The sequence below is a fragment of the Etheostoma cragini genome, chromosome 6 (genome assembly GCF_013103735.1).
Source record: "Etheostoma cragini isolate CJK2018 chromosome 6, CSU_Ecrag_1.0, whole genome shotgun sequence".
NCBI classification, from domain to species: domain Eukaryota; kingdom Metazoa; phylum Chordata; class Actinopteri; order Perciformes; family Percidae; genus Etheostoma; species Etheostoma cragini.
In genome coordinates this window covers 22,500,796-22,517,881 of record NC_048412.1, presented here as the reverse complement: position 1 = coordinate 22,517,881, position 17,086 = coordinate 22,500,796, and the positions used below count along the sequence as shown (strand labels likewise).

The window sequence follows — 17,086 nt, the reverse complement described above, 5'->3', positions numbered from 1 at the left end:
GATTTCTAAATTATTCCATTCCTTTTTTACTCACAATTTGTACAGTGTCCCAACTTTTTTGGAATCGGGTTTGTAAAATAACACCATAATTAGGGGTGTAAATCACACCTTATCACAATACAATATTAGATTGTTTCTTTGGACAATGATACAATATTTACTGATGTCACAAAAGTCTACCATGAAACAATTTCCATTTGATTCTAATCAGGGGAGTGATGTGAGCTGATATGTGCGCCAATTTTACAACAATCATTTAGATTTATATGTATTTACAAAAAGCAATTAAATTGTCAATTTCTTTACCAAGCTTTTCCAGACATTAAATAACAAACTTGCTCGTTTTAACCAGAAGAATAATTATAAAAGTGGGAATTTTCAAAATAACGGCGCATCTAAAAGATGACAATACGTATCAATGTTTTGACTTTGTATTGATAAGAATAGATCGTTGATGATCGAATCGATATATCGATTCAGATTAATGTATCGTTACACAATGTACCCGAACCACAATCAAAGCTAAAAGGGGAATGTTGCTGATTACATATGTCAGTAACTTATGTATAAGGTCTAAAAAGAGTTTGCCAGGTATGAGCAAAGAATCTTTAGACAGAGGCATGTGAGGGAAGGTGTACATTTATTTTTAGTTTCTCCTGGAGTGTTTGGAAGGCCCTCTCACACTAGTAGCCCACCTTTAATCTCCTTGGTGAAGCGGACCCTTTGCGAGTCAGTGAGAGTCTTGGGCTGCTCGTCGATATTGCGAATGTCCAAAACTTCACACATGAACTCAATTACAGGCTGGGCTTTGTAGAAGGCCGTGGCGGACACTAGAGGGAGACAGAGCAACAATAAGTCCATACAGGTCAGAGAAGAGCAACTTAACACAACTTTTATCAGCCTATTTACAGCCTTTATCAGAGAAGAGAAGATTGTATTTATGATATCATATTGTACTTGTAAATCATATAATCAGTAGTTTCAAATCCTCTTTGGTCTCTGAGTAAATGTTCTCCATTTGTGACCCCCGTTTCTGCCCAGTCATCCAATGTCGGTTAAAAACAATGAGATCACTGCCTGACTACACACACTCAGTCACTTCAGTGACTCACCATCAATGTTAAGCATCATCTTCCACATGGCGGGGCGCACAGACTGGTGGAAGCCAAACCAGACTTCCCTCCCCCCACCCAGTGGGTGGTAGTATCCTTCAGGTGGGGAGAAAAATGAACGGCCCACTGGAGTGTACCTAATTGAGAAAAAAAATGGAAATGATGAATGTGCGAAAAAGATTTGGCTTGATGCAAAGCATGACCTCAGCGTGACTTCATATCCAGTGAAGTCTTGAACTCTTGAAACAAAAAAACCTGCAAAGAAAAACACCACAACAGGAATTGTGAGGAAAAGTGCTTTATTTGTCTGAAACAGAGAAATAGAATTAGGAAACAGCATTAGCACTGAACTGACAACTTGTTTGTCCTGTTTGACCATTTTTCGGTCAAGTATTGAAAGCCAGCTATCGGTATTCACCTGCTCAGCATCGTTCAGTGGACACTTTCACACAGGTCTCCGCTAACAGCTATTGTTTAGTCTCCCTGACCCCTGGAGCTATGACGGTCTGATGTATGTGAAGGGAACAACCCAGTTAATCTTGCTAAGCTGCACGGTTATAACTTGGCAACATGACTTTCCAATGTGCTTTTTAGATGTGCATGCTCAGAAATAACTGAATAGGGCGCCCTGGTTGGTAGAGCTGGTGCCCATTTCCAGAGGTTTACTCCTCGATGCAGCGGGCCCGGGTTTGACTCCAATCTGCGGCCCTTTACTGCTCGTCATTCCCCCGTCTCATTCACCTTTCATTTTTTCAGCTGTGAAAGGCCTAGCAATGCCTAAAATAATAATAACTGATTATCTAACTAAAGTAGAACTTCCCAGGAGTAGGGGTGTGGCAGTATGTGTAGGTATGTGTGTTTGTGTCTGCATTGGTGTAGCTTAGAGAGAAAGGGTTCCTGGGGTGTACCTCATAGAGGCCAGGTGGCGCATGGCCACGTCGAGGGCTTGAACGGAGTCGAGGGGGACCTGCAGCCGACCACTGACCAGAGTCTCCTGCAGCAGGCGCCATGACACTTTGGCCAGCCAACGGATGGACACCTTGAAGATGCGGTCTTTGCCCTCACCTGGAATGGTTACCTCAAAATCCACCTGGAGGACAGAAAGGACAGAAACAGAGAGTAGAGGTAAAGAACAAGGCTGCAGGAAAGCAAGTAAAGCAAATTATCTGGCTGTGCAGTATACTGGAAACCCTGTGGTATATATTAACAGGGACAGATACAAGAATGCTGTTGATCTTCTAATCTAACTCTCTGCAAGAAAGCCAAAAAGATAGCAGTATTCCTTCAAGACCATAAATAACAAAGCAGAATTCTTTGTACTCAACACATTAAAACTATAAGTCTCCAAGCAGATTGTAACATTGGTCCATGAAACAGTAGGTATTTGTGATTGTTGTAAAAACTAGGAGAGACATTTGTGCTCTGAAGGAGACAAATGACACTTTCTGTTTTTTCACATAACTCTTCTTCCCCTGCAGAAATAGAGTTACTCCTGTCCGGACAGGTTTTAAGATTGACTTTATTGATCCCTGAGGAGAAATTAGTTTGTTAGTTAGTTAGTTGTAGCAGTGTAAAGCACAACCACTGCAAACATCTACCTTCTCACTCCCAATTGGAAGTGCTAGCACCGTGTAGATGTTCTTCTTTCCGTCATACACTGGCTTCCTGTCGCCAAAGAGCTGGGGCTTGAAGTGTTGCACCATGTATTCCACCACCTCCCTGTAGGAAGTGACACACGCAAACACAGTATGGGATTAACATGCAACAGAAATGCAAGTAAGGCCAATTAAACCCATCGCCTCATCAGGATGCTCTATTGTGATAGGGGGTTCTCAAGATGATAGAATATTGATCAAGCAAGATGCAGCTGCTGGGTGCAATATTTCATGGTCACAGGCGAAGAGGCAAGGACAAAAAGAGTGAGGGAGCGGGCGGGGGGCCACCTTTCAATGCTCGGTGCCTTGGCCTTCATAAGTGTGGGGGATGAAAAGTTGTTCTGAAAAGAAAAGGTCAAAGGGCTTGACCTTTGCATGCTTTCTGAGAGCTTTTGTCTCGAACCCTAAACCCAAAAGAGAACCTCACTGAATGTTAGAGAAGGTGGTGAAAACATGCAACTGTAAAAGAATCCTTCAAGAATTCAAAAAAATTACAAATTACTGATTTGTTCAATTGTTTGAACAAGTATCAGTAATTGTTAACTGACAAGACAACATTAAATCAAAAGAAGAATGCCATAACTTATGAGGCCACTAGTATCAATTAAGTCAGGGCTGTTTTAATAAAAAATAATGTCAAGTTCTATCTTTCAGGTTTTGAGAAAAGTAATGAATTGGTCTTTAAACATGCAAAAGTCTAAGTACTGTTGTCAACAATAAACCCCCTACCCCTTGTTTGTATAATAACACATGGAACTAGATTGAAAGACTCTATTCTAACCATTTAACACTGGGTCTTATTAAATGATTATTGATTATTCTCTATTAGGGCCAAGGCTATTAATCAGCCACACTGGAAAGTAAACTTGAGAGTTCACGGATGGGACTAGTGCCTAGACACTGACAAAAGGTTGTTATATATTACACTATATTCCTGCTTCTAGTGTCCCTGATACCTGGCACATTTCCTAACAAAGAACAACAGTTATATTGTTAACAGTCACCTCATAGTTTGACATAAAAACAATTTCAGTCAAAAGTAGAGAAAAGTATTGTAAAACAGGAAAATGGAATGCATGCCTTCATAGAAAGGTAAAATGTACTGGATCAAACCTGGCATGACAAAACATCTGTATTGTGTGGAATATTGCCATTTCACCTCAAAGGCAGACAGACAGCATATCCCCCCCTGAATTGTGAAATCTGTTTATGTACAGTTTGTTGCTTGGATTAAAGTATTAAATGCGACAAATTATAACCATTGCAGCTCTTTTATGTTTTCAATTTGTTACAGCAGGAAAATAAAAATGGATGGGGCCAGTAAAAGCTGTCTAGGGATTAATAGTTTTGTAAAAAAAAATGACTAAAGCTTGCAATGTAGCAAGTTACATAGCAATCTGCACTAGCCTAAATAGTTATAGGGAAGCTAAAGGAAGGCTGTCTCTTCACAATGTACAATGATGAACAAAATACATTTTAATAAACATGCTCCATTATAATTCTTTGTAAGATGCCTTTTTTGCTCCTGCATCTTACGATTGGAAAGCTAGTCACAGTATGTTTATTCTGCGTAATAATGTCTTTAGAACCCTTCACTGACTTTATCTAGATTTTGACACAGCCACCTTACACAAGGGCTTCTTCAATCACACTGCTGCGCAAACACCAGTCAAGGTGACAGGGTCAGTTAAGTTAAATTCACTTTTGACTCCACCATCTGTCCAGTCCGGTGACTCGGGCAAAGCAACTGCAGAAGGATAAGGCCTCCTAGTGCTGAATTTAATCTAAAACCCATCGGTACTTAGTATTTAATTTTTGCCACTGCTCTAAGATCTTGAAGGACCGACGAGGACTCACCCTAGGTATGATTTTCACAGAAGCTTTGCCTAAAGTATAAAGCAAAAGGATGACATGTAATCTAAAGTTTGAAAAATGTGTTTCATTGCCTAAAATACCAAAAGCAGGTTACAAGGTTCAGCCTTTTTGGCCCAAATTTGAGTAATTTATGACTAAATGCCTACTTATACCACATTTCAATCAAATATTTGTTTCCTACATAGCAGTCAGAGCTGCATGGTGCAAACATTACGCACTTTAAAGCTAGTATGACCAATACATGTAAGGTATACTTGAGAGTTGAAGAGCTCTGCTTTAGCTACCACAGATATATTTGTATCATTTCCCCCACACAAAAACATGGTTTTCGACCTGTAAAAAATAAATAAATAGTTGTTACAAAGAATTTCATTTAATTCCCAGTTGCATTGTTCATGTTGAAAGTAGCTTTTGTTGTTGCTGCCTCCTGAAAAGTGATTACAAGTGACTGTTGGGCTTTCATTATCCAATTTGAAACAGCTGCTTGCTGACGTCTTAAAATCAATGACTCGCTGCCACAAGTTTATAACTGCTTATGACACATGACAACTGCCAAGTACTGATGTTTCAGATTCAACACATCGGAAATGAAGGTGTAACCACAGTCTTCACATGTCCTATTACCTGTTGACTCTCCGTGGGCACTTGTCTGGCTTAATGTCCACCTCGTAGTGAAAGACGTCCATCTTTGGGATCTCGACCTCAAAGTAGTTGGCCAGCAGCTTGATGGGCTTGCCCACGGTACCCATGCCTGGCCGGCGGGGGGCATGGAACACCTGCTGCAGAGGTGGGGGGAAGGCCCCCATGGGCACTGCACAGACAATGGATAGGGAGCCATCGACAAGGGCAGGTGACAGAAAGGAGGTTCGGAGCAAAGAGGGTAGGAATGAGGAAGGTGGATGTGCACAAAGCAACAGTGAGAGCGGAAAAAGATTAAGGCAAAGCCGAGGAAGGCCATAGGCAAAGTAGGCACACATGGGACAAGAAACAGTCAGGTGAGGAGGTGGCAAAGGAAGTGGTGGTGAGCGGCAGAGGGCAGGGCAGAGAGGGCAAGAAATGTGGCATAAGCCGGAAAAGGAAGCATGGGCAGGGGCCATAAATGACATGGTAGCGGACACCCGAGTGAGTGGCAGTAACAGGAAGACAGGAAGAGGGAAGACAGGAAAAGAGTTCAATGATTAGGATGGAACAGTTAAGCGACAAAATGTGCATTTGGGGCCAGGGAGAGGGAAAGGTGTGTTATATAAGTGGAGAGATAAAGGGTGAGGGAGGAGGATATTGACAAAACATAAGGAAGAGGAGGAGAAAATACCAGATAAGGTAAAATGAGGATGGACAAGGGAGAGAATGGGGAGGATGGTAGAAATAGAAATGATGGCAAGGAAAGAAAAGAAACAGGTTAGAAAAAAAACTTTATTTATGTAGCAAAGTGTGATTTTTGAAGATGATTTATCACATGGGCTTTAATTTGGTTGTGCTTCCGATGACATCCCTGCTATGCAGACTTCCAACAATGATGACAATCCATAGACAAAACAATCACTTTGAAGATGTCACAGGGGTCTCTGGGAACTCATGATGTAATGTTCCACTATTGCTTGACATTTTATATTGACCAATTGATTCACAATTAATTTAAAGAATAATTTATAGATTACATTGATAATGAAAATAATCATCAGTTGCCCTAAACAGATTTTGCAGTATTTCTCTGTCCAAAGAAGTAAAGGTAGTCCACACAGCATACACTGATTAGTGACTAGCATCATGTCTCAAAAACAAGTCTTAGCTGGTCAGGAGGTCTGAGAGGGGGTCCTACACTGGATGCTATAGATGTGAGGCTAGCTGTGACTCCTGCCTGAGAGGGGCCCAGTGCTTTAACCCCTGGGTCCCCAGAGAACAGCCCTCCTTCACCACAACAAAGACCCCAGCTGCCCTGCTCCTCCATCTCTCACACACAAACACGCGGGTGTACGACAGAGGAGCGCCCTTGCTTTGGCGAACACACACACACACAGACACACACACACACACACACAAACAGACACACACAGGGGGCCCCCTCTACATTCCCAGCCTCACCATGGAGACACCACGGCAACACAGCATTGTCATGGATATCAGGGGACCTGTGTGTGTGTGTGTGTGTGTGTGTGTGTGTGTGTGTGTGTGTGTGTGTGTGTGTGGCAGGGTGCTGCTGTGGTCATGCTGAAGAGACCTTGGCCTTTTTGGTATTACACTGGGCATGGTCCCACATCGGGCCAAGGGGCCTGTTTACCCCGAAATGGAAAAGCCATGCTTTAAATTGCTGCTATGGAAATCCTTGGGTCAAAGATACCACTCAATTATCTGTTGATTAAGCTTTCAGAAAATGCCAAACTGACAGGGAGAGTAGCATTAGCCATAAATCACAGAAAGATGCTCTGTAGAATCACACTTTACTACAACACCATAAACACAGACATGTGTTGACCACACGTACTCTATGTGCAAAACTGCATGCATGTGTGTGAATCAAGGCAGTGTCTAAAGTGAGTTGTGATTGTTGCACACTCACACAATGACACACACACACACACCGCCCTCGTGCCAGTAAAGGCAGATGGTGAGAAGCGGAGCCAGCACTTTCACGTATCCCAAGACAATAGCAGTCTTTTCCGAGCGGCCAGACTTAAAGCAGAGCTTTGGAGCTGCATCATAACATGAAGACAATCAGCACTTACTGTCGTTACAATGACGTAACAGGCAAGAAGCCTATGTCACATGGGATATCACTACTTTAAAGTCATATCTAAGAGAGCATGTACATTGTTTGCGCACAATATTGTGGTTCATTAGTAGCCACTTGGCAAATCTGCCCATTTCATAATCCTTTGGGGAGATCTGCAGTACAACCAACTTTAAGCCCTTTTTTAGGCATCCTACTAGAAAGCAGTAATAGCAGTGCTCAAGTGTAGCTAATGATAAGGGATGAGTGCTACCGAGCACAAATGCAAGTACACATTAAAATTGAAAAAATCTATTACAACGAAATTAGGCTTTAAAACCTCAAAATAGAGAACAGTAGGGGATTTGTACTAGGAGACCCCTTCCCTCCTCCGAAGATCACAACAGGCCAAGTACAAGAATGAGAAGGAACAGACAAATATGTGTTGTTTTGGTAATTGGCTGTTGACCATGAGCTAAACATGGCAATCAGCTCAATCTTGGCAAATAGCATATTGAATAATCACACTTCAAACACAAAAGCAGACTTTGAGATGAGGGGGCCCAAGGACCCTCCCCCAACCAAAAAATAATAAAAACAAGCCTATTCAACTGATTTCAAGGTTCAGTGTCTGGATTGACAATGCAATTTCAATCTCAGGCCTATTTGTACAAATAAAGACCGCCTGAAGATATCCAATGAGAGTTCAGAGATAGTTAACAGGGTGTGTGAGGTCACAACACCTCCTCCTCCTCCTTAAAATAAAATACAGCAGCATTCAATATCTAAGTCTTGACTTGCAAAAGTACAAGACAGATTTAGGGCTCGTTTGTAAATAGGTGGACTTTAGACATTGGCATAATGTTAAACACTACCTATTTTCTGTTTTAATTAGCTGCCTCCGCACCTCAGTGTCATCCAAGAAAACTGCTAAATAAAGATGCTTCTCAGTCTTTCCACGTCTAAAAACAGGTTATGTAAACTCTAACAGCAGATGCACAGATTTAACAATTGAGAACTCGTTTTTGGTTCAACGTAAATAAATAATCTGTCCCTGCAGATGTTAGGCCTGTGTCTTTAATGTGCGCATGTAATGTTTGCCTAGGTGTTAAACACTTTAGACAAACTGAACAGTGGTAACCTGTCAGTGAAAAGAGAGCTGGTCTGATGTGTGGGGTGGGCAGCCAGCTGCTGCTGCTGCTGCTGCTGCTGCTGGAAGGCGGGCTTCACCTCGTCCCTCCTTATCCAGATTCCCACGACCCCCCTGCCCTCACGCATGGCTTAGGATATTGTCAGCACTCCGACAGGCTTGTCTATCGCCATAAATCCGGATATATAACAACGTTCTCTACAAAGTGGTGGGCATGCTACAAGAGAGCCCCCTTCATCTCCCACTCTCCCTTCTGTACACGTTGCGATGCAACAGACGGGGTTGTCACCTAGCTTCCTTCTACATACCCGTGACGCCAAGGCTAGGCTACAGTGCCCCTTTTTTTACCCAACTGCAGCTCAGGTATCCGGATTGATTAAGTAACGAAATAAACCTACCAGCGCCAGACGGTCCCGGCTCCATCCCATTCACTTAGCCGCTCGGGTACAAGCTAGCTTGTCCGGGGTGCTGTGGCCAAACCGCCGGCCCCTTCAGGCTGGAAGCGTCTCAGACTTCCAGCCCCCTCCTCTCGGCGTGTAGTCTTCTCCTTGTTCGGTGTACCCCCGCCCCTTGCCCCTACCAGAACCCTCCAGACCCGCAGAGGAGTTGAGGCTAACGGCTATAGCTGATGTCTGCCCGTTGACCCTGGAGGTGGGGACGTTAGAGCTGGAGGGCGATACTGTCTTATTTCTGACCACTGTTCCTCTGCGGTGCGGTCCCTCCCGGCGCCGTTCTTTTTGGCCGATTGTCCGCGGCGCTGTGATTGCCTGTCGGTCTGTTGTGCTCCTACACACCGTTTAAGCAGGATTCTCCAGCGGAACAAAAAAAGGGCCAGCCCCTAACCCCCCAAAAAAATCTGAAACTTCTTCTTTGCCATTAGAAAGTGCAAAGGAACTGTTGATGAACTTGCTGTCACACCCCAGAGGTTGAAGGCGGAATTACACTGCAGAGATGCAAATGTAGGCAAGTGTCACTTAATAATAAACTGAATTTGTATAGCGCTTTTCAAGGACCCAAAGTCACTCAAGACTACTGTATAAAACAAGAAGTTAGTAATCACAACTACACAAAAAAATGACCACAAAAAATAAAAACATAAAAAATTTAAAATTGTGAAAGAATCCAGGACAATAAAGCTCAGTAGTTTTGTTAAGTCCTCTGTCAAAGTTTGAATCTATAAAGCGGAATAATTTAAATCTCTTTTAGCAGTTGTGGGACATGCCTGTTTAACAGCAATTGACATGATATGTAGCCTATCTTATATTTATTATTATATATATGATAAATACTATATATTCTTATTTTTTTTCTTTTCTATTTCCTCATTTTGTTGTTACATAATTATTATTGTTTTATTTTTTCATTGAAAAAATCTACTTTCCGTTGTTTTGCGTATTTATTTTTTTCCAGCAGCGTAATATTTACGTTAGCTCTAAAGATAAGAAACATATCTACTTTTAAACATTATGAAAGACTTTGATATCAACAGGTTTTTGGATATGCGCAAACATCCAAACGCCAAACTTTTCAAGAGGTGGTTGAAGAAATGAAAGAGGGATGTGCTGTGTTCGGATGGTCGAACAAGTTCACCACAAAATCCTGTTATGCACGGCTACATGTAAACGGGAATTTTAGTGGACTGTTCACTTTCATTAGTCATATAGGCCTAATCAGTTAGTCGGAATAGACTGTTGTCTTTTTCGGAAAAAGGGCGAAAACAAGAATATTGTGTATGTAACATCCCACCAATGTAGGCCTATCCATCTGCCTGTTGTTCACAGAAACTTATTGTAAAAAGAAGCAGAAACGAAATAGCGTCATATAACAATTAACTGAATTTTTAAACTGTAATCAGCTGAATTTCTTCTTGATTTAATCGATTGTTTGGTCTAAAACGTTGCTTTACTATTAGCCTATCTAAGAAGCTGGAACTGAGGAATGTTTTGTGTTGTTTGAAAAATAAATTGATTATTAAAATAGTTGCCGAATAATCTAGTAATCATTTTGTATTATTTACTTCATTTTAAATGTTATTATAAAACACGTTTAGTCACCATGCATTGTTAACATTTTAATGCTGCACACATTATTAGTTATCTAACGAAACGCCATGATACAAGTTATGTTAGTATTAAAAAACAAAATAGGCTAAATAGTAGTGTATTTATAATATGAGTACGACTTTGGTGGTTAGCCAAGTACATTACTCAAATACTACATAGATATAAATGTGTTAGTAGCATTTCCATTTGCATGCTACTTTGTACTTCAACTTCATTCAGATTTCAGATGGGACTATTGTACATTTTATCTTCACACGTATGCTTAAAAACAATAACATCAAATTAACTTTAACAAATACAAAATTATTTGTTGTTATAGTTGAAACCCCCCTAGCAAAATATTAAGTAGGCTTACTTACCTACATTTTGTATGCATTGTGATTAATGTTACTTTTATCCAACTTTTGCTGATAACACTTTTGCACTTCAATTTAAGTAAGATTTGAAATCCAAGACTTTCACTTGTAATGTATGAATACTTTAGTGTCTTTTACTTTAGTAAATATTGAGCACATTGGAATGGACGTACAGTTCATCCACGTAATTTGAAAATCTACAACGTCTGACGGAAGTCGTCACAACGCGATTACGTCACTTTACTCCAACACGGAAGAGATCGTCATCATAAAAGCTGTGAGTTGGAAGGTCTGTGAGATGTGATCAAATGATAGTCATTTTGTGAGTAGAACAGCATGCGGTTCAATAATTTGAATGAATTAAACGGTTGCCATTAAGAGAAGGTGTTTACTGGACGATGTGTGACTTGGTTTGTGCTTGTATAGCCTCTCAGCAGGGAGGTTCATTGCATGTCTCGTGAGCCAATCTGCAGTTAACGTTAACGGTTAAATCAATCACTGCCTAACGATAGCTAACCTACGTGTGAATATCAAGTACAGCTACATACTAAAACGACACGTAAATAAGACATTTAGATAATCTTATTGTATAAATAATAACTTGGTCATTTTTTTCTGTAGAGTGTACAAGGTTGCCAATTATTAAACCTTTTTATAACCATGTTAACCACTTCTTTTTAGACCGTGTAAAGCCTGAACATGTCGTGGATAAGGGAAGGGGAATTAAACCTGCTCGAAAAGATTTCAGCCAATATTCTGAAGGTAAGCCTAAACCTGCATGTTCGTATGTTCTTATGTACCTCTTTGTGTGCAGGCCTACTTCTCAATTTATTCCCGAAAAAGAATAATGCAGCGACTTTGGAAAATGTCCATATATTTTACTTGTGTCATACAAAACAAGCAAGGAGATGTCATTTCTGTCTTTTTATCATACTGCAGACAGAATATTTCTCTATCCAGATGGCCAAAAGAACTGGATATACCTTTAGAGGGTTGATAAACAAACTTCTGTTCTTTTCAACTTTTTTAGCTTCTTGAAATATGGATGCTTATCACTGTGACTGGATGGTAATGGTAGTACACGAGAGGCATGCACTACGCCTACTTCGTGTCCCCATAAAACAGTCAGCACCACTAAAGGGCTACAACTAAGGATTATTTTAATTATCAATGAATCTGCTGGTCATACTTTTGATTAATCTATAGATTATGTTGTCTATACAATGGCTGAAAATATGGCAAATGCTGATAACAAGTTCCAAGAACTGAAGTTTTCTCTGAAAAACTAATACTTCTACTTGTTAATTTAAAAAAAAGTCAAAAATATTCATTTAGAAAGAAAATCACGTCTCCCACAGCTTTCAACTGCATCTCACAACCTTCATTAGCGGAAAGAGGTTTCTTACACGTCAAGCAGGGATGAAGACCATGAGATGCAGTTAAAGCTGGAACTAAAGCTTGTAAGGGGACCTTGAGTTAAGATTGTTTTAACCTAAAATCAAAAAAACTATTTCACAGGTCAGGAATGAAACTTAAAAAACAAGTAAATCTTCATATTTTAGAATCTAGAACCAGAGGATATTTGGCATGTTATAAAAATTGTTGCCTTATGACTTCTCTGTTCATTGACCAATCATGTCAGCTGTCGGTATAATCCAAATCTCTCTTGACTCGCCTGATCTGCATTGTGTCTCCCAGGCTGGACCCATGCCTAAACATGTGGCCTTCATCATGGATGGTAACCGCCGCTTTGCACGGAAAAAAAACATGGAGCGCCAGGAAGGGCATATGCAGGGCTTCAACAAGCTGGCAGAGGTGAGGTTGCTCTTGTATTGAAGCTTCTCTTCTCAGACATATGTTACCTGGGCATAAAAAGGTTGTTCACGTCTGTGTAACGCCTTTTCCTTTCCACACTAGACATTACGTTGGTGTAAGCATCTGAACATCCAGGAGGTTACAGTGTACGCCTTCAGCATAGAAAACTTCAAGCGCACTAAAAGCGAGGTGGATGGGCTAATGGAGCTGGCCAGGCAGAAATTTGAAAAGCTGTTGGAGGAACGGTGAGTTTCAAGTTAAGGTTTTAATAAAAGCTTTTCACTTGGCTGTTGCTTGTGGGACAAATCAAAAATTGTACATCATATGATTCACAGCTTTCTTAGAGTTAATATTGCACTGCAAACTGCATCGGGAAAACTATACTCACTGACGACTCAGTGGAAATTCCTATGTGTTGCCCTCACATAGGTAGTAGTGCATCTCTGAGTGGGAAACACAGAAATAAACGCTTCAGCATGGAGTGGTATTCTTGTTCTCCCTGTTCTTCTTCATGCTTTTCTTGATTTTGTTATAACAAGGGACAATCTGGAGAAGCATGGTGTGTGTATCCGGGTGCTGGGCGACTTGAATATGCTGCCACTCGACCTTCAGCAACTGATTGCCAAAGCTGTGCTCACAACCAAGGCGCACAATAAGTATGTGTTTTATTACCTTGTATCCCTACATTATGACTTTTATCATTAGTGACCTAACTTACCACCACATATGATATGAACCAATTTTTTATTATACACTATACATAACCACAGATATGTTAAAAATGCTTGTTCTGCAGATGTTTCCTGAATGTGTGCTTTGCCTACACATCAAGATATGAAATCACAAATGCGGTCAGAGAAATGGCTTGGGGAGTGGAGCAGGGTCTGATCAAAGCAAGGTAAAAAAATATGGCAAAGACAGTACAGTGTGGATCTTGTTGATATCCTACCAAAGTCCATAATATGACATAGACTATCAAAAGATAACCTGTAGATCTATTTATCTAACAAGCTGTGTGTGTGTTCTGTTGTGCTCAGTGATGTTTCAGAGCCGTTGCTAAGTGAGTGTTTGTACAGCAGTAATTCTCCCAATCCTGATCTGCTTATCCGCACCTCTGGAGAGGTGAGACTCAGCGACTTCCTTCTTTGGCAGGTGAGAACGAGAATGACTGCATGAATGCAAAAAGTAAGGAAAATGAGAGTTGTTGCCTTGCGAGATCTCACTTAAAGTGCTCATATTACGCTTTTTGGCTTTTCCCTTTCCATTAATAATAATAATAATAATAATAACAACAACGTATACTTTATTAATCCAGCAAAGGGGAATTTCAATGTTTCACTCTGTTATTACACACACTACACACATAGGCCTGAATTATACACATATGTTCAGTACCTATACATGCACTAAATGGAGATGTCAGAGTGAGGGGGCTGCCCGTGGAAAGAAGCACCGAGCAGGTGTTGTGTTATGTATCTTTTTTCTGTCCATGTTATAGGTTTACAAAGTGAAAAAGCCCAAAGTTTTTTGAAAATGAGCATACTATGAGCACTTTAAACTTTGAAAAATTAAAGTAATATTAGAGAGATGAATTCCCAGGCTTGGTTGTGTGTTGTTTTGGGATCATTGGCAATTAGGAGTAACGGCTAATTTTGAGGCACAGTAGCTGTTAAAGGGGTGCTAAGCAGTTTTGTCAGTTTCCCTTTTTGCTCACAGGTTTCTCTATAGAGCTCCCCCTGCAACTTCGCAACAGATATTTGGCAGCTACTGTGTTTACTTGTGTCTGAATCTTCGCTCGGTTCTGATGGTTCAGATCTGCTGTTTCCTATTTCACTGTTCCTCCGACAATGCTTTTCTAAATTTCTGTTTCTTTTTTGCTGGCTCAGCCATGACAATAGTGGGAAAAACTCGAAAATTTGAGAGTTTGGGTAGGGTCACATTCTTTATGTCATTGTCTTTATCTGTAATGTAGCTGCCATCAAAGATAAGAACTATCTATTGGATTTGACCAATAACACATAGTTGGTTAATAGGGTTATTTTATAAAGCCATGTGTCTTGAACAACCTAAACAAGCCAGCAATGACTAGCTGTCTCACCCTTTTAACACTGTAACCAAATACAGGGGATTCTTTTTGCATTTCTCTTTGATTGCAGTTATACATGTTGAGATCGCGGGACTTCTTTAAAAAAAAACAGGCTGTTTTTTTTAACAAAGGATTAAGTTTATATAATTTATCATGTTTTATGCCAATAACCTTAAAGTACCATCCACCAAATCAGGGTTGCAATCTATAATACACTGCATTAACCAAATAGCATTGATCATATTGTGCGATTTATATTGATTTTCATGTATCTTCTACTCTGCAGACGTCCCACTCCTGTCTAGTGTTTCAGTCAGTTCTGTGGCCAGAGTATTCATTCTGGAACCTGTGTGATGCCATTCTTCAATATCAATTAAATCACAAATCCATTCAGGTAAGGCCTATATTAAGACGCAGACTGTTTGTTGTCAGGAATTTGGGACTCTGCATTGGAGAGGGTCTGCACGGAGAATTTGCAAAATAATAAGAATATCTCAGAATACAGTGGCCTTGTGGCACGTAAGTAATTGGATGAAGAAAGTAATTTCTACAAGACTAATTAGAAGTTCAATATGTGTTATGTTTTAGAAAGCCAGAGACGTCCATCGAGAGCAACAGGCCTTACAGCAGCTAGAGGCGGACCAGGCCTGTGTAGCAGAGCACCTGCAGCATCATGGGAACGGAAAGCCTGCCGACGCCCAGAGAAGACAAGAGGCACTGCTGTACTACACCACCTGCCGGGAAGAACGGATTCAGGACTTCCTAGAAGCACTAAAACACAAGAGAGACTCTTTCTTTAATGACTTATGGAGCGACCCCATCTTGGCCTAGGAAGCCTCCAAACAAAACCCCATGTTAAAGTGGGGATGAAACCTCTCCTGTCCTCTTCTCTAATGGGTTTCGATGGAAAACGGGAAGAGTGAACAGTAACTGGGAACGGTTTCATTGTGTTACTGATTTGAACAAGACAAAGGCAATTTTACCCCTATGGGGCTGTAGAATAATTGGTATTTATGGTTGTAGATTTGAAAAAAATAAGTCTATATACATGTCTGGTCAAGATATAGTTAAGTAATTGTGTAAAGTGTGTTTCAAATGCATGCCACCGATTGAAAGATCAAATTAGATGAGTAAAAGCCAGGGATCCTGTGTTTTGGAAACGTTCCCAAAGCAGCCGTCCAGAATAACATAAGTCAGTACTGTTTTGCATTTATGTTGTGGCTCAAAGAAAGTGTTTGTTGAGTGTGATTATGGGTGTGATGTTGATGGCATAACTAGATTTTGACCAGTTTTCTTAAACAGAATAAAGTAATTGCTGTATGTCAAAATATGACTAAATGATGTATGATTCAGCCCTTTGTTCTTACGTGACATGTCAACATCGTGGCGGTCTTTGAACAATTCCAAGTTCTTGTCTCCGTCTGGCTTACAATATAAAGGTATGTAATGTCTACATTTCCGCAGCAGAAAAAATTGTTTTGCACGTCCATGCTGCTAATGTGTGGCATCTTATGGGAAACCAAATGACTGTATTTAGTCTATCATATTAGTGAAGCCTTTTTTCACTCAAGTAAATGCAGTGAACTGGACCTACTCATTCTGTATGATCCGAAACCTTCGCTACATCGCCACCCTGCGGCGCTTCTTAGCATTACCCGGGCTGCTTCCTGCCTCTTTAACAAATGGGTGGTGCCTGGGGGCACGTGACGTTTTGCATCCAATGGCAGGCATTGAAACAATACTGGTTTAAACCGGTTTCGTTGTTATATTTCAGCGTATAAACTACAAAAACATTCGTTGCATTATACGTTCGCCATTTTACGCATCGACTGATCGTTGCGTCTGTTATCTCTCCGGGAAAAAAATCCATTTTTGTGAGCTTTCCGTTCATTTCCTATCAGCGACATGGGCAAAGCAAAGGTAAGATTTTTTATTTTCTTTTATTTTAACTCCGTGCGCTAGGTTCGTCTTGTTAACTTGAGGTCAGCCTGTGTTTGATATATCTGCATCAGAAGAACGTCATCATCCCTAACAGTGCAGCCATGGCGGTCCGACGAGAGAACCCTGGGCGGGAGATCCTTTCATCCTTCGAAAATAAAAGTTTATAGTCTAGATAGTAACTTAAAATTTATCTTAATCAGTTAAACACGACTGATAACGTAAATAAAGATATTTCTACGCCCTGCGCCAAAGCTCTTGACAAGTGCAGCCGTTGACATTGCGCTGTCTTTTTTCCCTCCTTTGCAGCAGCAGCAGGTTGGGTTGGG

At 40.7% G+C, this 17,086-nt stretch overlaps 2 protein-coding genes across 3 annotated transcripts in view; one reads left to right on the top strand and one right to left on the bottom strand.

Moving 5' to 3' along the window:
- Positions 1–9,389, bottom strand: part of ago1 (argonaute RISC component 1) — a 17,426-nt gene extending 8,037 nt beyond the window's left edge. The window contains exons 1-6 of the mRNA XM_034875202.1: positions 8,898–9,389; positions 5,267–5,453; positions 2,711–2,831; positions 2,021–2,202; positions 1,113–1,249; positions 696–830 (exon numbers count right to left, since the gene is read on the bottom strand). Coding sequence (XP_034731093.1) covers positions 696–830; positions 1,113–1,249; positions 2,021–2,202; positions 2,711–2,831; positions 5,267–5,453; positions 8,898–8,922 — 787 coding nt within the window. The 5' untranslated portion in view covers positions 8,923–9,389. The remainder of the gene's footprint in view (positions 1–695; positions 831–1,112; positions 1,250–2,020; positions 2,203–2,710; positions 2,832–5,266; positions 5,454–8,897) is intronic.
- A 1,710-nt stretch (positions 9,390–11,099) lies between these two features.
- Positions 11,100–16,152, top strand: dhdds (dehydrodolichyl diphosphate synthase). Of its 2 annotated transcripts, none has more exons than XM_034875203.1 (9): positions 11,100–11,195; positions 11,600–11,680; positions 12,617–12,733; positions 12,836–12,978; positions 13,273–13,389; positions 13,530–13,631; positions 13,771–13,885; positions 15,106–15,213; positions 15,408–16,152. In XM_034875203.1, exons 2-9 carry the CDS (start codon positions 11,618–11,620, stop codon positions 15,648–15,650), a joined length of 1,008 nt encoding a protein of 335 aa, XP_034731094.1. In that variant the 5' UTR covers positions 11,100–11,195; positions 11,600–11,617; the 3' UTR covers positions 15,651–16,152. The 2 variants fall into 2 exon arrangements, with proteins under 2 accessions (XP_034731094.1, XP_034731095.1); XM_034875204.1 differs by having other exon boundaries at positions 11,114–11,207.
- Positions 16,153–17,086: the final 934 nt, after the last annotated feature.